We start from the raw sequence: 21,054 nt of genomic DNA, 5'->3' as shown, positions 1-21,054 counted from the left end.
GAACGTGCGTTTAGTAGACAAGATAATTTCTATTTTATTCCATGATTGAAGAATTAATAATTAATGTTTGCATGTATTTTTACTGAATAATTTACAATAAAATGAGAATATTTTCTTCAAAAATAACATACTGAACAATATAGCAAACTGAATCAATCATACAATTATTGGCCATATTTCCTGGCTAATCAACTATGATTTTTACATCAATATCAAACTATAATTGTAAATGGTGAACTTTGTGGAAGGATAAACTCTTCCTACAGAATTCTGATTACATGACACAAAAAACACACTTTACAATTACAATAAAAACTATCCTTATTACAAATCTTCAATATCATCATTTAAAAAGATCAGTATTTTTCATAAAGATCTATCCCTAATTACGCCAACCCTCTTTTCAAACTCATTTCAATGACACATAGAGCATTCCTAACACAGTTTAAACAAAGCTTGTACTGACAGCTTAATACTAGTATGATAAAAATCAGTCCTATCATCAATGATTTCCTATTAATAACAAACAAATAACAAGCCAACTGGAAAAGTAAAATTTATGGAAGGGAAAAGTATAAAAAGTATTTATCTTTAAAAGAAATGGCACCAATACAATGTGCAATCTATTTTAAAAAGCAGAAAAAACTATATCATAAATTTTTGAAGCAAAAAGCGTTTGCTATTAAACCAATAATTTTATTGTATTAAATTTTAAATTAGTCACAGCAATGTTTTAGTGCAATATAATATACATGTCATTCTAGAGAAATAATACTGCATGTGATATTATATAAAATCTGAACAACTAAGTGTGAATTTTAGAATGCAAATATAATTAGCATAAGAGCTTGTTTGCTGATTTAATTCAAACTATGTTGGGAATCATTAAAACTAGTTATCAGAAGAATCATTAAAACCATGAATTCAAATTGAACATTATCAAAACTTTATACACTTTTGACATGAAACATTTTAACTAATTTGGAATGAATCTAACAATCAATCATAAATGTTCTAGTCCCTAGCAGTGGTACAAGATCTCAGTATTTCAGTTTATTTTTTCTCAGACTATAATAGGCTACAATCCATAGGTTCCAGGTGAGTAAGGTTCCAAGTTTTAGGCCCTTTTTAAACATAACCCAGGTCAAATATGATTCTTGCAGCTGCTTTATAAATTTATTTATTTCATTATCATTTAACCTTTAATTTAGACTTAATATCTTGATATTGATTATCTCCTTTTTGGAGCTATTAAATCAAACAAATAATAGTGTTAAAATGATTGATGAAACACTATCAAATCAATGGTAAGCAAAAAACAGACAGAATAGTTCCTATTACACCTTTGAAAAAAAGGTAGGTGGGGATTTTTTTTATTTTTTTTTTTTTTTGTATTTTATTTTTTTACATTGAGTCTATAGGAAAAACATTCTGACTCTTACAACACTGAAAAACTTTTAAAAAAATCCTTAAGGGTACACTATTTTTAGCTGAAAAAAATAGGTGGGTAGGTAATAGGAAACAAACATCTTTTTAAATTTGGACTTGAGTGGTTATGAGGTTGTTAAAATATCCATTGGCACTTATGATGTACATCTGAAAGAGGTATTACTTGTTTAGATTTTATACTATGATGATTTATGAGGTGTATCAGCCATAAAAAAAACCCTTCACAGTCTAACCACTAGGCCAAAGAAAAATTGATCTTGGGTACTGGTAGATTTTTTAAAATTTTATAAGATATTGAACTCAAACCAAGAACATACTCTTTAGCCAAGTGCTCATACATGATGATGACATTATATTTTTGGTAAATTAAGATGGGTAGTTAACATATACTTGCGTGATAAAGATGATACATAATCCAAAGTCACCTAATATTAATCAAGATATAATCTTTTACCTTGCAACAATAAATAATAAAACTTGGGACTCTTTTGTAGAATGTATAATTAGTGGAGCATACAATGCTGTTTTACAGGCATAACACAACCAGTACATAATCTACTAGTATTTGAAATCATTAAAAGGTTGTTATTGCCACACTTCATCACCATAAGAACAAGATTATTAAATTAAAAAAAAAACAAGGCACTCCAACAAGCCTAATTTCACTTACTGTAGGTATAGTAAGAAAACTACAACAAATCAGCTCTGCCATCATAATTTTTGAGTGAATATCAGGGTTTGAAATCAACAGAAGCCCAATTGCTCTTGGATGGGTTGTATTAGCAGGGGCAAGTCCATTTCCAAGGGAATTAGTCTGCTTGGAAGTCAATTTTGTTTACTTGCATGAAAAAGTATATATAAAATGAATTTACACAGAGAAAAAAAATAATATAAGAAATGCCTAGAATGCAGTATTTTGCTCTGTTTACCCTAGCCTTAAACAACCCCAATCCCCTGCTGTAAGTGTACCTTGATTACACGAGATGCCCCAAGCCCCTCTACAGCTTGCTGGACAACTAAAAAGAAATGAAGGCAAATCAAATTTAATTGTCACTTGCCCCTTGGCGAGTTTATTAAATTATTTAATTCTAACCTTGAACATGTATTGAAAATAGGAAGTAGATGTGTAGAACTCCTTTCATTCATCCTTCCTAACTAATTCGGATAGGAAGTTCATCTTTGACATTTGACTAACCATCAGTGGATTTCACCAAAACATTGTACTGGTAAGTGTAAAATTGTTAGTAATGATGTCATAATAGAAAATAACATTGTGTTGTCATAACTTACAAATAATTTTACACTTACAATGTTTCTGTGTAACTGACCACAGAAGCTTACATATTGTCTTGCAGTGAACAATACAGAAAGTAAATCATACATGTATGTACTAAAATGTGGAAGTCCTCAAAATTCTCATTTCTGCTTAAGCTAAGTGTTAGTCCAGATATCAGCCAAAATAGGTTTTCCTATAATGAGCTGATGAAAATTTGAATGAAAGATCCAATCACTGAGCCACCAAAGCCACATAAAAAAGAGGATCATTTCTAGAGGGCATTCAGATCAACAACCAGAGTAAGCCCCAGTAGTTTCAAGAGTTGAACTCTGTAAAACTTACAGAGCGGAACCAACATTGGATTGTATATGAATGACCTTTTTATCAAATCTTTCCATGCTGGTTAGTTTAAGGAAATGTTAACTACAGACAATGATCGATTCAAAGTGATAATTTACAAAATGTAAGTTTACTTTGACATTGCCTCCAAGTAATATCCAATACAGACAATATATGTACATAATTATATGTATAATTACCAATTCAATTGCACTTGTTAAATACATTTACGTAAACGATGACACTTAATAATCATACAATTATCCACACAAAACATACTTGAGCTAGCTTGAAAAACAAAATTATGTACCTGTAAGTGAAAATGTACTTAATTACTGATACATGTAGACGAGTTGGAATTCAGTCAATACATGTATTATGTACACCTATTGTAAGGATTACTATAGTTCAGATTTAAATGCAACTTTGAAAAGAATGCATATATGTGTTATTAAAATAATTCATATTAAAGTGCTTACATACAAATAAACGTTTCATGTCATTAAAATTCAGTTGTAATTTATCGCAGTCGAGATGTATTGACATACTCCTTAAAGTCAGTATTTTTTTTTACAAAAGAATGTTCAAAGGAGCCTGGTTGCATTAGATAATGGAACATTAAATTTTAAAAATTTAATTCCAATCACTAGCTTCTGAATTTGCAGTGTATTTTTTCATGCAAAATTAATTAAAACTCGAACATCAAAGAATAATTTCTTTGTTTTCCTATCCAACTACCTCTCACAATCTTATTAGGTTATATGCATCAATACTAACATTCAGCTACCAGTACTACAACACAGGCTGATGAAAGACTACCTTTCCACTCAGACAACCTGACACAAGCATACAATGCTGAGGAGAAAATTTACAAGTCACTACAACGCTACTGTGAGAAATACAGCTCTTTACTTCAAACATTCTCAATGGTCTAATGGGGCCAGGTGAAACTAAATCACAAAGTTCTCTACATTCTGGATCAAATGATAACAATCGCACTCCAAAATCAAATGGTGAACACACAAGTCTTCCATCACTACTGAAACACAGCTCTTTTATGAAGCCTCTCCCAACATTAAGTTCTTCTTTGAAATACAAAAGTCTTTCTCTTCTCCTTTCATGCTGGCCTAAACTAAATCTACTATAAAGTCTTCGGTGAAAAGTCAAAGGCATTTCTCCATTTTCAAATTCATAAGCACCAATCATACTTAATATTTCAAGAGAACGACTGCTAAATATAGACAAGTTATTAGAAAACATTTCATCAGATGACGATTCCTCTGTAGTGTCAGAATCTGTAAAGTGAGCATTATGTCCATTTGGAAGGTCACCATTCACATTGATTCTTCGAGGGTGATACCCATTAGCAAGAGTCTGTCTTTCCTCAGTACTAAATAAATCACTGGAAGTGCTGCCTTCAGGAGTTTGTTCTGCGGAGCCATTTATATCTTCATTACTAGCATCAGAATCAGGAGATAGCGGTGAGTCTATAGCTGAAGTCAACAAAACATATGGTACAATATTTTGTTGTGATACAGGAGTGTTTGCTGAGGAAGTTGGAAGTGATATTGGTGGAGGGGAAACTGAGGCATCCATATCTGGTAGAGGAGAATTAGAGTAAACATCCTCTGAAACCTCCTCCTCTGGTTCCGACTCGTAATCCTGAATGTCATGTACACATGTCCACTGAAAGATCAATAAATATTTAAACAATGAAACTGGTCCAAATAACTAATACGTTATTTACTTCATATGCTGTGCATTCTATAAAGATCCTACACTAGAATATCAGTAGCTTCACTTCAAGTAAGAAAAAAACACACAAGCCTTTTCAGCATAAATTTATAACAAAAATAGAAATGACCTTTACAAAAAACAAAACAAAAATTGAATAAATAGTGAAGACAAACTCAAATTTCGTCATGTCACAATAAGAAAATACTAACCTCAGACTTGCAGTCTCTACTGACATTGCGTGACAAAACACACCAACCCTGAGGATGGATCTAAACAAATATTAAAAAGATGGAATTACATGTAGAATTAAAGAAATCCTGTTCACCACTTTAATGCTTTGAAACAACTTCCATTCTTTATTAGATACTTAATGACACAAATATAATGGGGAAACTGATGAACAAAGGAATGCACTTATATGTTAATGTTTGCAAATTTCAAAATTCTCATGCTGTTATTGGAAAAAAATATGAAATTTTGACATATTGTAGGATAGCTTATTTATTGTTATTTGATATTTGATATTTGTTTATCACATAGGTGATGAAAAGCATGTTTGATTGATGGCGTAAAATAAACATATTAATGTATATCTTATCTGTAATTAAAAACCTTAGTGGGCACGCTTTCAATACAATGCATACAAATTTGCACTCTTTTCAGAAAGATTTAAATCCTTTTACACAAATAATCATAGTGCTGCTAGCATATACGGATAGTTTCAAAGATTATATAATGTAAAATAGTCACATTTCCAAATTACTTTAGACTTTTTTCTTAAATGTTTAAACTGAATGCTAATCTTTAATATTGATGTCAGAAAATACCCGAGTATTTATTCCTACACTGAAATTATACTCAAATAAAACCAAATTCAGCTTAAGAAAAAGACACTTTTAATCAATTTGAATTTTCCTGAAAATTTTATTTGGTGAAAATGACTACTATTTACTTCCTTTTATTGACCATAAAATATTTATGAAATGATGAAGGATTTGACTAATAGGTGCATTAAATGGAACATGCTGGTGGACCTGAGGTCCCCGAGGGTATTCACCAACCCAGTAGTCAGACTTCTCTGACCCCGAATAATATCACATATTATTTACCCTTTTTATGAAATTTTGCAGTATTCCAAATTTAAAAATATGTAAAACACTGCTGCTTCATTCTGTGCTTTGCATATGGTAGAACCTCTCTGTGATGGATTTGGCTTCCTCTTTCAATAGATTTGGTTATGAGTACTTCTAATATTTTGATTATGATCTTCCTACATATTTGATTTAAATGCTGCTGATGAGAGGTTACTCCTTGAAACACGTGTACAGCATATTGAAATTTATAATATATAAAACTGCTATTTTTTGCACTTAACACATATAATGTTTCATGACACATTCTGCAAATCTCTTTTACTTAACACCTTTCAAGATCAAAAATTGATTTGAAGACTTGATCTTAATTTTATTTGCAGCAATGACAGCATATCATTTAGCTGAATAATTGCCTGAAACATATATACTGATTATGAAAGAGACATTGATTGATATTAAAGGCACAAGAAATTTGTGAGCTATGGCTCACTAGTGATATCCTCACCATCAATCATGATATAAAGAAAATTTACAGGTAAACAGGAAGTTATTGTTAATTTTTTCCAAAATAGATCCCAATATATCGTTTACTTACAGGAGGAATATCTTAAAATTTCAAGCTGTGATTAGTAGTTGCCGAGAAAAGGGCGACAAAAATTTCAACTCTCAAAAAAATAAAGTAAAAAATAAACAAAGTCCTTCGTAAACAGGAAGTTAACGGCAAATTTTTTGAAAAATGTATCCAACCATACAGCAAACCTACAGGAAGAATGTGTTAAAATTTCAAGCCAATGTGATAAATAATTGCTGAGAAGCTGTGACAAAAAAAAATTAATTATGGACACACAGAAACATGGACACACGAAAACACACACACACATAAACAGGGACAAAGGTAAAACAGTATACCCCCTTTCCTTTGGATCGGGGGTGTAATTATATGTGGACAATATTTTTGGTAGTGTTCAGAAACAGTAGGGAACAGGTGCCATAATAAGGTATTTTGATCCTGATCCTGAAGGATCAAAATCCAAACAAGAGGCTCTTAAGAGCCTGAATCAGTCACCTGGTTTAATAACTTTAAAAGTTGAATATATGCAACACCAAGGAATAGTCAAACATTTAAACATTAATCATCATTCTACTTATGTGAACTGAATAACATGCTAAAAGTGAAAAAATCATTAAAAAATGCAATCAATAGATTTGTTCCCAAATTTGTACCAATCATAGATCTTTACTTACTTTTACATATATACATTAAAATTAATCATCAATCTGCTATTGTTGTTAGCAACAGGCAAAAACAGGGAAACTTGTTATAATGACACTTTTTGGGGCAATATTTCAAGAAGTGTCAAATTTACACCAAAATAGATATTAAAATATTGAACATTTTAACAATTTACATTAATTATCAATCTGCTTTCACTTTCTATATAACAGGCAAAAACTGACAAAAATGACAAAAAATGTCACTTTCAAGAACCATAACTCCTAGAAGGGTCAACAGAATTTTCTAAATTTTTGGTAAGGGACCGTAACGGATAAGTTTGGGAATAGACATGTGAAGGATGATTGTCACCAAGTTTTATCAATCCTGTTAAGTGGTTTCAGAGAAGATTTGTAAAGAAAAGTTATTGATGGACGATGGACAAGGAAGACAACGACAATGACTACCATGGACGCCAAGTGATGACAAAAGCTCACATAGTCTTTTAAGCTAGGTAAGCTAAAAAGTGGTCCCCTTTAACGAATTCAGTGAATATCAATCCTATCCAAGATTTTATATCCACAATCTATTCACCAAAATTCGGAAGAAATAGATCATAGAGGTACTATCCAGCCAAAGTCATTGATTTTTCATTTAGTCACCAACCAAAATAAAATGCTTTGCAAGACATAGCTTGATAGGGCTGCAGTGGCCAAAGCCTGAACAGTTTGGGCAAGTATGGACACAACATTCAAGCTTATAGACTTGCTACAAGTCCCTCTTTATTATATATGATACAGAAAATCTATGTAATTAACCTCTATGATAACACCACTACCAATTTCTGTGAAAGTATCAAAATCAGACTACACAAGTCCCTCTCTCCCATAATAATTAGTTGATTTGCTATCAGAGGGATACATGCAATCAATAATTTTTTTTCATATATTCTATAATATAAAGAGAGGGACTTGCAGCAAGTCTATCAAGCTTAGAACAACTCAGGTTTTGAATTGTGATTAAAGTTTCTGATACAGAATGAAAATGTTCTGAAGCGTTCTAAAAATTTGCAATTTCGCATTTCTCTTATTTAACCCGATATCTGGATTTTGGACTAGCTTACAGAAAAACTGGATTTTGGAATAGCTTACAGCGAGACTGGATTTTGGACTAGCTTACAGCAAGACTGGATTTTGGACTAGCTTACAGAAAACTGGATTATGGACTAGCTTACAACGAGATTGGATTTTGGACTAGCTTACAGTGAGTACTTTTGAGATTGATACAGCTTGTTGTCTTTTGTTCTATTTGTTAAAGTGTTTGTACTCTGTTTGATATCAAGAGTTACAGCCAAATTCAACAGATTTTTTTTAGTGCATTTTATTGTTGTATTTTCCTACTTCTTTATCAGGTTAGGGGGTGTTTAGTGCTCAGGCTGCCACATACTTTATGTGCCTGTCCCAAGGCAGGAATCTGTAGTCCAGTGGTTGTTGTGGTTTTTTTTGTACATTGTTATTCGTTTTACTTTTTTTTTCTATAGATTAGGTTGATTTTCATCTTTTATGAAGTTTCACTTCATTTATTTTGAAGCCTTTTACAGCTTGCTTTATGGTATGGGTTTTACCCATCATTGAAGGCCTTGTGGGGACCTGTAGAAGTTTAATTGTTCATTGCTAGACATTTAGTGTATGACTGTCTCATTGGCAATCAGCCAATCACCACATCTCCTATTTTTATATTGATATTATGATCTAAGAATAGGAACACCTAGAATTTTTGTTGTTGTAACTGGATACTGCAATAATAATCTTACTTCACTTATAGTACATTTTTATTGATATAAGGAAACACTTTTTAATTATTAGCGCTCTTGCTTTTTACAAATATATGAATAACAATGTAATAAGTTTAAATCCCTTTCACTACAAAGGATAGATACACTATTGAATAAGACCTAAAAATAGACGAGTGAAGTAATTTCTGTGTGCTGTGTAATTCCAACTATATCATTTATTTTATTTCATAGACAAATCTTATAAAATAATTAAAATATACTATTGTAACACTAGCTTGGTCCAAAATACCAAAATAAAAATACATGATAAGATTCAGCTTCATAGGACTCCCACTTGTTTTCCCTTGACATAGGAAAATGCTTGTTCCGTTTTTGGTTCCTTTTTCCTAAATGTTTCAAGTCCAAACCCCCAAAATCAAATTTGGAAACTTGTGGTAGAATATCAAAGAGATACATTGTTTCTGATTCCCTTTTTGGGCCCTAATTCCTAAACAGTTCATGTCACAACCTTAAAAATCTATCCAAACCTTGCTTTTGTGGTACAACACCTTGTGGTACAATTTTAAAAAGATCTATTCACATTTAATCAGGTTATCGTCCTGACACCACAAAAATGTTAGGGTTTGGCCCCATTTCCTAAATTTTCCGTGTCAAAACCATCTGAACCAATCCAAGCTTATCTTATGTAATACGGCACCTTGTGGTACAATAATGAAGTGATTTTTTCAAGTCTCTACCCCCATAACATTTATTCAAGCCGTCCTTTTTTGGTATAGCACATTGTTCCATAATTTCAGAGATCCACTAACTAATAGTGAAGTTCTTGCCTGAATAGTGAAGATACTGTATGCAAGTCATCTCAATGTTTGTTATGGCCCCCTTTTCCAAAAGGATTGGGTGACACAACCCCCCCCCACACACACACAAAATCAATCACAGTTGTCCTATTGTAGTATGACGCCTTCTGTTACAATTTCAAAGAGATTCTCCAGTTATTATCTGGAAATCATCTAAAAATGCTTGTTTTTTGGACCTTTTTTTGGTCCTTAATTCCTAAACAATTAAGTCACAACCCACAAAATTAAGCCCTGGCTTCCTTTTGACGTATGGTACCTTGTAGTGTATTTTCATAAAGATCTATACACTCAAACTACTGTCCAGACATGAAGTGTCAAACGAAAAGCTCCCAGGAGCCTGTATCGCTCACCTGGTTAAATTTTTTGCCTTTCAAGGGCAATAACTCTAACAAAGGAGCTGTCAGACAATTTTGACTCCATTTGATTCACTGGAGACTTTAGTAAGCCTTATAATAAGGATCAATTCAGCAATTGAAAGCTATTGGCTAATAAACCTAACAGATTTGGAGATGTATGCAAAAATCTGCTCTCTGACCTCTATGTTCTATTTTTAGTAACAGCAGCCATGTTTTTTTACAGATCAAAAATCAAAACGGTCATTTTGTGCAGGATACTCTAAGGAACAACCATCTTAAATTTCATCCAAATCCATTCAGTAGTTTCAGAGGAGAAGATGTTTGAAGAAATTGTTAACGACAACGACGACGAACGCCAAGTGATGGCAATAGCTCACCTGGCCTAAAAGTGGCGATGATAAAAATAACAACAACAGCATGATACCATTATACTACAAATGTTTTGCAATCATATAAAAAATTCTATAATTTGAAATGGAGCTCACATTAATAGAAAGATACAATTCATCAAGTTTCTAAGAAAACTGGTGGCAGCATTTTTGAGTTATATGCAAAGTGTGAATGACAGATGGATGGACACCAATATACCATGATACATAGCACAGAGAAAGACATGCATATATATTGCAATTTAAGACCTACTGGTCATTAAATCTTTTAAGTCTACAACATTATCATGGGTGTTGTCAAGACAATATGTTCATGTAATAATTTTAAAGATTTTACAGGTACAATTTTGTCATAAGAAGAAGTATACGTACATCCTTGTTAGTATATTTTGTCATTGGAAGTCTTCCTCATACTGGTATAATCCTATACATGGAACATGCTATGTCAAGGGAAGTAACCCATGTACATACCTGTATTGATGCTATGTCTCCAGCTCCATTGCCAAGAGGCCAATCATTGATTATTTCAAAGTTGTTTCTCTTTCTCCTGTCCAAAGGAGTATTGTCCCGTGGTTGACTTCTACGTGTAAGAAATCGGTGAGGTAAAAAATCCTTCATGTCTTCTCCAAGATTGTTGAGGTCTAGATTACTAATCATTATAAGCCTGCCTTCCTGTGTTGACACTAATAATTTAGAGCAGTCTGGTGACAACTTGGACCTCATTAACATTTTGTGAGAAAATACTTTCTTGCCCTCTATTTTTCCCTCACAATAACTGAAATGTTAAATTCAATGAAAAATTACAAAGTATCACAACTTTTTCCAAATTCTTGATGTACTAGTAAAAAAGTTTCTCAAATGTTTTTCAGTACAGTAAATAACTCCAGTAGGTGTGCCACTATACATTTAAAAACTGTCTAAAATTAACAAGAAACCAATCTCCACCTGAATGTTTTGTCCTGAAACCCCTCCTATAACCTTTTTAAAAACATTGTGTACCTAAGTAAAGCACCTGCCTCAGTAGCAAAACATAATGTCTAGTCCAAGAAAAATAACAGTAGGTCAGGCTTTATTCTCATATTTTCATATTTAATAGCCACCATCATTAGACTATTCATTTGCAGTATTCTGAAGGATAGGGACTAGCTTTGTAAAAATAGCCCAAAGAACAAAATCAGTATCAGGTATGTCTTATAAGTTATAATTCCAGTTACAAAACCCATACATTACTTCATAGTAACTTTATGGTATTGAATAACATTAATTTATCATCTTTTGCTTGAATCCTGATATCCCTACTTCACCTGAAATTTAACCAATTAAAAATGTTGGATTATCTTGTGTGCATTATTCAATAATTATATTTTTTTTCTTTGAATGCACATATATATGACATCAGATCATGTCTCAATTTCCTATAATATAAGTAACAGTTTATCAGTACATTTAGGAAAAGAAGCTTATGTTATTTGTCAATGTACCTAACAGTTGGATAATCCTCTTTGCAGGTGTCTAGCTACAATAATTGTTTTATTAGCACATCTGCATATGATACTTGACCATCCTATGAAGTTTCATTTAAGTGCATAGAATGAGATTTAATCACTTAAGTTTTGAAGTTGGATTAACTTTCTTTGCAAGTTTCCATCATTAATTACCTTTCTGTGCATATACATAAGATGCATAAGCTTTCAACACAGTTTCATAAAAATCCCTTGAAGGTTTTAGAAGGATTTGCACTTACAAAAAAAGTGGACAGAAAAATGAAATAAATTTAACACAAAGTTGTCCAACAATTTCGACTCAAGAAGTCTTTGATAGGTATTATCATAAGGATCATTTCAACAATTGAAAGTTTCTTTTAATCTATCATAGTTTTCAAGATTCAGACTGAAAACTGTAAAAAAAGTCATTTTTCCCCTTTCAAGGCCAATAACTCTTACAAAGAGTTGTCTAACAACTTTTATCCCTGAAGACTTTTGTAGTCCTAATTAAAAGGATCATTTCAGCTATTGAAAGAATTTGGTTAAACCTAACAGTTTTGGAGATATATGTGAAAAACTACGGTCTGACCCCTATGTTTAATTTTAGCAATAGTGGCCATGTTTTTTGACAGATCAAAATTGCCCACATCAGTTCTATGCAGTTCTATAAGGTACACCAAGGAACACTCATACCAAGTTTAGTTCCAATTTATCAAATAATGTCAGAGGAGAAGAATTTTAAAAGAAATAACATCAAAAATAGCAAAAAACGTCAAAAAAGGGCAACAACTCTAGTATGGTTCAATGGATTAAAACCAAAATTTATCCAGAGATAGATCTCATCATGCTGAACACTTTTACCTCGTCACAATTTAGCTTAACCTAACAGTTTTTGAGATATATGTGAAAAACTACTGTCTGACCCCTATGTTCTATTTTTAGTAACGGTGGTCATGTTTTTTTGACAGACCATAAATCCCCACATCAGTTATATTCAGGATACCCCAAGGAACATTCATACCAAGTTTAGTTCTAATTAGTCAAGTAGTTGCAGAGGAAAAGAGTTTTGTATAATTTTAACGACAATGATTGACGACAACAACAAACGCCAAGTGATGGCAATAGCTCAAATGGCCTGTGGCCAGATGAGCTAAAAAAAAGGTTGAAAAGGGCAATAACTCCAACACTGCTTAACAGATTAAAATATAAATTTTACCACAGATAGATCTCATCATGCTGAAGATTTTTAACTATGATAAAATGTGGATAAACCTAACGGTTTGGAAAATATATGCGAAAAACTACAGTCTGACCCCTATGTTCTATTTTTAGTAACAGTGGCCATGTTTTTGACAGATCATAAATCCCCACATCAGTTCTATGCAGGATACCCAAAGGAATCTTCATACCAAGTTTGGATCCAATTGATCAAGTAGTGTCACAGAAGAAGATTTTTGAAAGAAATAACATTACAAATAGCAAAAAACGTCGAAAGTAGACAATTACTCATAACATGGCTCAACAGATTAAATGAAAATTTGACCATAGATAGATCTCATCATGCTGAACACTTTTACCAAAGTCAGAATTTAATTGTGTCTGAGGATAAGAGTTTTGAAAAAATTGTTAACCACAATGACATATGCCAAGTGATGGCAATAGCTCAGATGGCCTTCGGCCAGGTGAGCTAAAAAGGTGCTTTGTATATACCCATGCAAACAAAGTTTACAAAGGTATAATTACAGCAGACACTTATACAAAGGATGATAATACTGCAGCAGACAAAAGTATACCTGTTTATATCCCAAGTAAATATATTTCCATCAAACCCTGAAGTCACTAGTTTCCCACAATCAGATGCATATTCAATGTTCTTAACCCAGCTTGTATGGCCACTCAACAAGTGCAACTTGGTTTTTAAGTAACGAATATCCCACAAGGCAACATTGTTGTCATCTGAACAAGTGGCAAGCAGTCTTGAGTCTAAGAATCTGAAAGTATAATATACTATCAAAAAATACCTATATATGCTTATATAAATATTGTCTGAATACTTACATGTGTATCAAAAAAACTATGTAGTTTGTCATTGGGTCAATTGTAGGACATTTGCTGACATAATCCATGATAATCTGGGGAACAATCAATATAAATTCAACTTAAAATTAAAAGCTTTTGATCCAGAATTTTTCATAAGTAAAAGCTCTCATTTTTTTCCAATTTGATCTAAGTATATCTTTTGTGGCAGACTAGTTATGAGCTGAAAACACATTCAAAGGGGTAATGTTGTTAAGCCCTACATGTATTTCACGCCCATTAACACAACAAAAAATATTTTCAGGAATGGTGATCTAAATGTTATATTCAACTGGAGTTTTTTCAAAATACTTAGTTCAATGGATCTAACCTACTTTTACATCACATTCAAAGTAGATAATTTGAAAATTTTATCTATTATAGTCTATACACTGATGTTCACAACTATATCTACATTTAAATTAAAAAAAAAACACAAACTTGACTCACAAGAAAATACCATCTGAAGCAACTATGGTTCAAACATATTTTTGTTACACTTATGTGGACACTTTTTTACTTCAAAATCAGTATATAATAATCAAATAAAACTATTTTTTTTACTAACATTACCACAAATACTTTAAGTAGTTCTGATTTTTAGCTATTTTGATTCTACCCCTTTGTTTACTTCACAAAAAGGTAAAAGGGCATTAACTTTGATATCATTTATTTTATATTCTAGGTACCCATTTTGCATTTTTTTACAAGATAACAGATTTCAAACTTCTACTAACAAAATATGAATTTCTTACTGATAACATAGAAATAAAGTCAATGACAAACAAATTGTTTTTAACAAAATCATACATCAAAATAGTTTAACAGTACTAATTTGTTTACATTCCTAGTGATTGTGGTTAGGTGCAAGAAACAGGTTTACATGTACCTTAGAAGTTGCTCCTACAATTATTTAAGGAATTACTTAGCAGGTTACTTAGTGCGCACCACATAATTAAGGTTACTTCTTCAAAGGCCAAGGAAATATAACAGCCACTCTTTATATTATAATTTAATTTTAAAATCAAATTTAAGAGTATATCATCAAAAAAGGTTGATGACATCATATTACAAAATTTGGTTAATGAGATGATATACAGAAATTTTTAACCAATCAGAAAGCTTGTTACTTCTGAAATTATGATGCAACATCATGAACACTGTAGGCTTTCAACTATGTTTATAATGTATAAGTCAATCTAAGATATGTCATGTAATACGATAAAACATTGTATATGTACTTGGTTATTTGAAACAGTTGACTTGATGAACAATAGTTACTTAGAAACAACTAACACAAACCTGACACAATTAACACAATCATCATGAGCTTTATTAACTTCTGTGACCAGTTTGTGTGAGAATGGATCAAATATAAGAACACTGTGACCTTCACATGCTGCAGCCAAGAGAGATCTGAAAATAAAGGCCACCCAAATATCATTACAGAGTGCTTATACAGTAAACTACTTTTTTATGATTTGACTTTTTACACATTAGTTCACAGGATGGGTTTGCACTTTATTATTCATTCCATGTGTATATGTACATCTAAGGCAAGACTAATAACTCATCAAGTTGTAAATGCCAGACCTCTTTATCAATTTAGCTACATGTAATAATAAATTTAAAATGAAGAAATAAAAAGGTTATACAGTTTGCAAGTCTCGTTCTAGTTTTGTTTTCCGTACTTGAATTTTCAATGTAGAACATAAATGACATCTGAAGACTGATCTGCATTTTCTTGTTTACTTCTGGAATCTCCGAGGACTGCATTACAATGCAAAATCTTCTATTTATTGGCTTTCTAAATATTTTTATCAAGACCCAAGTAAAATAAAATCTTGTAATTTTTTATCATTATTTTTACAAGAGAAAGATTTTTAATTTTTACACTCCTTAAGACTTCTATGTTTCCCACACACACGATACCCAAACACATGCTAAACGCTAACCAAACGCAAGATAAACAAATGCTTCTATCGTACGTTTAAACGGATGCTCCTATCTGTTGTTTAAATGCATGATAAACGAACACTCCCAGCGTGCATTTAAACCAACGATAAACGAATGCTCCTAGCGTGCATTTAATACATGATAGACAAGCAATGAAAAATAATAATATTAATAAATAAAGAAGGAAGAAAAAATAGAAAATAAAATTATTGAAATTACATAAATTAATAATAGCAAAAAATATAAAAAATAATAGTTGAATCAAGGAAATAATAATTTTAATAAAAGTATAAAAATAAATGAACGCTTCTATCCTGCGTTTAAACGAATGCTCCCAAAGTATGATTAAACAGACGCTTCTGTCTTGCGTTTAAACAAACACAAAATGATATGTAAGTGCACAATAAACGATGCACGAATGCCAAAATGGGAAACATGAACGTTTCAAGGAATGTAATACTTGATTCAACGCCCTGTAAATGACAAACTTCTATGCATTTGAATGGAAGATTTGAACCCATTCTCGTAAAACCACACAAAAAGACTTACATACATTGTAGCCTATACTAAGGTTACAGTGAACACATCCAAAATTACAAATAACATTTAATGGGAATGCCAAAAGTGGCACTTCATGAATTAGTGTGACAAAGTTTTGGAAAAAAAAAAAAAAAAAACACTACATGTAGTATCATCACTGAAAACTGCTTGATTTATTTCATCAATCTAAAAATATCAGGATATTTTTACACTGTCTTGCACTTTTTTCACCAATAGTACAATGTGTATGTACATGACACACATGACATATGGTATAAGTAGTGGGTTGAAATTCCATTCCTCCATATTCCAACATTGTCAGAAAATAGCTTGCCTGACAACCTCTAGCATAGCTGAGATAATAATAATATTCATTGAGCCATTTTTTTATCTGACTTTTTTGCCTTACTTGATTGTTTTGTTTTTTTGTTGGGGTTTAACGTCAGAGCAGCAATATTTCAGCTATATTCATGCGATTTTTGCCTTACTAAACAGGCAACCAAGCAAAATAAAACTTGCCTCCAAAGATGGTACAAATGTATAATTATGGTACAACACTACATGTACATTTTATGTACATTGATTATTTGGAACCCAACCTGAAAAATCAATATCCAAATAAAAAAGAGGAGGGTTTCAGGGTCAGAGGAATTAATTAAATTCAGACTAGACATGGGTAGGTAGTTTTAGTGTGGCCAAATCACAAATATGCGAGAAGTTCCCTCTTACCCATTGGGAGAAAAGTCAAAATTGAATATTCCCCCATGATGGCAACTGTTTGTTTTTGTAGGATCCCATGTGTATGTTGCATTGATATTGGAGAAAAGTGATGAGCATTTTCTGTTGGATTCTCCGTCGCATATTTTATCGCCAAGCTCTCGAGTTTGAACAGATGAAAACAGTGGTCTTCGTTTCCTGTGCTGATGTCGAAATGACATATCAAACTATGGTAGTCTTATTCAAGATAACTGATGTTTAAAAAAAATCCAGCATTAGATGTAAAAAATGAGTCGAAATGGGCTGGCAGAAAAGTCTAGAATACTTCCGAGTGAAGGAACAGTCTACAACCTGGCTACCATATCGCAAACTTCTGGGTATGGCCTAAAATGTGTAACCCGTATCCGTACCCGTACCAACCTTTCCCCGTACCCAAATAATAAGTTGGTAAAATATTCATTCTTACGATATGTTAAGAACTGAAATTGCCTGAGATATGCAAAAGTGCGTTTCATTTTATTTCTAATCAAGAAATAATATATATTTTTATGATATTTCTTGTTTAATCGGTTTTCTGAAGTCAAATGATCTAAAATGTGTAACCGAAAGTTACCGTACCCAACAGTTTATTGACTATTTCTCACTTTCCTGTCCGAATTTCACGTTTTTTCTAAAGTCATTAGAGGTTACAACTTCATCTTAAGACATTGGATAAAGTTTTTAAAGCTTTGATATTGTTTTGAAAAAAGAAGTGATTAATTGAGTTTGAACTCCCTGCTGTTCCTAGCTCCAATCCTCGTACCAGCAAAGAATGGATACAATCTTATTCAGAATGAAAAACAAAGTCTCATAAACAGAATCTAATGAGACTTTAATTTATCGTCAAGGAAATTAAGATAATATTATGATGTTCTAATGTGAAATATGCATTAATTTTTTACAAATAACAAAAATACCGGACTTTGATTTTGGGTTACACATTTTAGACCTTTTGAAAACAGAAAATCGAATAAAATCAATTCATTCGACAAACATTTTAAAAATAATTAATTCTAGCCTTACCATCAAGTCATTTTGTAAATGTGTACCAAGTTTAAGCCGGACATATCACGAAATAATGAAGAAATTGGAAAAATAGTATTTGTTACGGTGAAAAGTTGGTACGGGTACGAGTATGGGATAGATATTTTAGACATACCAAACTTTCGGGGAAAAAAATTAAAGCCAGCGTTTTCAATAGCAATAAGTAACATGTGAAAGACACATATTTTACATTGAAATAAGTTTATTGTGGGGAGGTTTTTAGTCTTTATCAAGAAGACTGAAAAAAAAAATGAGTCGCAATGGCCCAATGGAAAAGTCCACAATACTTCCGAGTGGAAGAACAGTCCACAACCTGGCTACCATACCGCAAAATTATGGTAAATTCCTAGGATTCACGGGAATAAATAAGTTTTTTCAAATGTTTTTTTAAATGTTTTCAGTAGTAATAAGTAACAGGTAAAATACGTGCACTTTTCGTTGAAATGCGTTTCGTTTTTTGGGAAGTTTTTGGTCTTAATCAAGAGGAATTCTGATTGAAAAAAAAGTAGCAGTTCTAGATGTAAGAATATCGTTAGTTGAGTTACACAGAGCAAACCTATTCAATTATCATAGCTACCTACAGTATAAAGTTTTTTTGTTTGGTTGTTTTGAAAATATGTAAATTTGTTATACTGAATTGGACTTATGAAAATACAGACTCGTTCATATGTTGAGTTTTAAGAAATTTCATGTCTACGAATCTCTGCATCAGGTTCCGCATTTTCCCTGAGATTTTTTCACTTATTTTTTTTGAATCAATAAGATCTTTGAGCTTTTTCGTTTCGGACCCATCTGATATCTCATACGCTCGTCAAGGACGAAGCGTTTTGTATTATCCCTTTCGAAGATTTACTTATTTTTATAAGAAGCACTCCAGCTAAGAATCATGCAAAATGTGATACAAGGTTGGGAAGCCTTCATATCTTTATTTATTTTTTGTTGTTGATATTTTGTTTAAAAATGCTATAGGAAACAGAAAATATCATGTAGATTTCCATATAACCCTTGTTCATAAGAGATATAAATTATGTAGAATGTACGGTAGAACTCAAAATTAAGGGAGATAACTCTGTAAATAACACTAAAATACAATAGAAAGCATTGTATTTTCAATGTCCATTATCTCCAAAGAGTAGGTAGATTGGATTGAATATTTTTTACATTTCTTCATATGGACTTATAAAGAAACTTAATAACAAAATAAAAATGTGTAAGCTTTTTAGGGGTGTATCATATATCACATAATTTGCATGATTCTTACAAAGACTGCTACTGAAATACCATGTGTAAGAATCAGGCAATGGGTGACACATCATTATTCATAATTTGGTCTTTTTAACTTAGATATATTTAATATATAATTAGAAAACAACCAAAAACCTATTTAAATCTGTGACTTAGATTTTTTTTACTGTTTATAAAAGAAAGATTTTCCCACATTTTTTCCATAGCGCATTTCATCTAAGTTTGGCCATGAATTTTAGACAGAGAAGTACTAATCAGTTGTTTTGGGTGTGCGTTCGGTAGTACTTAGGAAGGGACGGGCGTATCACGCGCTTATGACACAGTCGTCTCTTTTATTTATTTATTTTTGTTTATATTTTTTCATTGATAGTGCACAATAAGCTACTGTTATATCGATTTTATGGATGTGATGCAATATTTTACTATTTATATGGCAAGCCAAAGTGGACAAAATCAATATTTTGTAATATTAAAAATTAATTTTTTGATTTGATATTACAAATTCCTGATTGAGTAAGATTACAAAATACCACACATTTAGTAATATTACATATTATTAGAAAATGAATTTCTAATATCAAAAAATCAATTTGCAATATTGCTAAGTCAGTCACATTTTTGTTATTACAAAATGATTTTCTAATATCAAAAAATCCTTTTTCAATATTTTGAAATTCAATTGAATTTTTAATATAAAAAAAATTATTTTTTTAATATTAGAAAGGGGTTTTGTAATATAAGAAATCAAATTTGTAATATTAAAAAATGAATTTGTAATATTAAAAAACCATTTTTAATATTAGAAACACTAATTTTTGTCCACTTTGGCTTGCCATATATTTATCTGTTATAGGTCTGATCATAGGTGTATCTATATCTTTTGGAGAGGTAATTGTATGTTCTCAGTTTTTCTTGTGTTTTTGTATATATTTACAGCTAAGCCAAATCAGACAATATACTTCACAAACACTCTTACCGGTCGGATTTTTAACTTTTACTACCAAGTTCAAAGTTCAAAATATTTTACTTTACCAATTATGGGTCCACAGGAGCAATGACAAAACAGTAGTTATAGTTAGATGCACAGATACATGCATAAAAAACAATTTAATATACACAATAAGAGTTTGTTTTGTACAATCGTGTACTTTTTTTAAAATTAAAACAACAACAAATTATCATTCGTGCACTTTGTCTGACAGTGAGACCAGAGAAGCAAAGAAAACCACACATTGTTTTCCAACATAGAGGAGCTTATAAAATGATCACTATTGAAAGAAATACTATTTACACTATTTAGTTCTTTATCAAAGGACGGTGATTAAGGAAGTACAATTGTTGTTGCATTCCTCATGGAGCCTGATGCAGAAAAACAAAAATAATCAAAATTAAATATAAACAAACATCTGCCTGCAGTAACTCTTCAAAAACAGGACACTTCTGGACAG

General features: G+C 31.7%; 1 protein-coding gene and 1 long non-coding RNA gene across 2 annotated transcripts; one reads left to right on the top strand and one right to left on the bottom strand.

The window, feature by feature from the left end:
* Positions 1-9: 9 nt before the first annotated feature.
* LOC148622166 (DDB1- and CUL4-associated factor 10-like) lies at positions 10-17,611 on the bottom strand. Its single transcript, XM_088571783.1, has 6 exons — positions 17,291-17,611; positions 15,368-15,481; positions 13,783-13,980; positions 10,977-11,280; positions 5,011-5,070; positions 10-4,750 (listed from the first exon to the last, which is right to left on the bottom strand). Exons 1-6 carry the CDS (start codon positions 17,497-17,499, stop codon positions 3,857-3,859), a joined length of 1,779 nt encoding a protein of 592 aa, XP_088427909.1. The 5' UTR covers positions 17,500-17,611; the 3' UTR covers positions 10-3,856.
* On the top strand, positions 6,281-10,897 carry LOC148622167 (uncharacterized). The gene is made up of 4 exons (XR_015920583.1): positions 6,281-6,430; positions 7,342-7,622; positions 8,227-8,371; positions 10,340-10,897. It is a non-coding gene; the product is annotated as an uncharacterized LOC148622167 (long non-coding RNA).
* Positions 17,612-21,054: the final 3,443 nt, after the last annotated feature.

This window comes from Perna viridis, chromosome 3, assembly GCF_037379345.1.
Source record: "Perna viridis isolate PV_CMFRI_1.1 ecotype Kerala chromosome 3, ASM3737934v1, whole genome shotgun sequence".
Lineage (NCBI taxonomy): Eukaryota > Metazoa > Mollusca > Bivalvia > Mytilida > Mytilidae > Perna > Perna viridis.
This window is presented reverse-complemented; position numbering and strand designations above follow the sequence as displayed.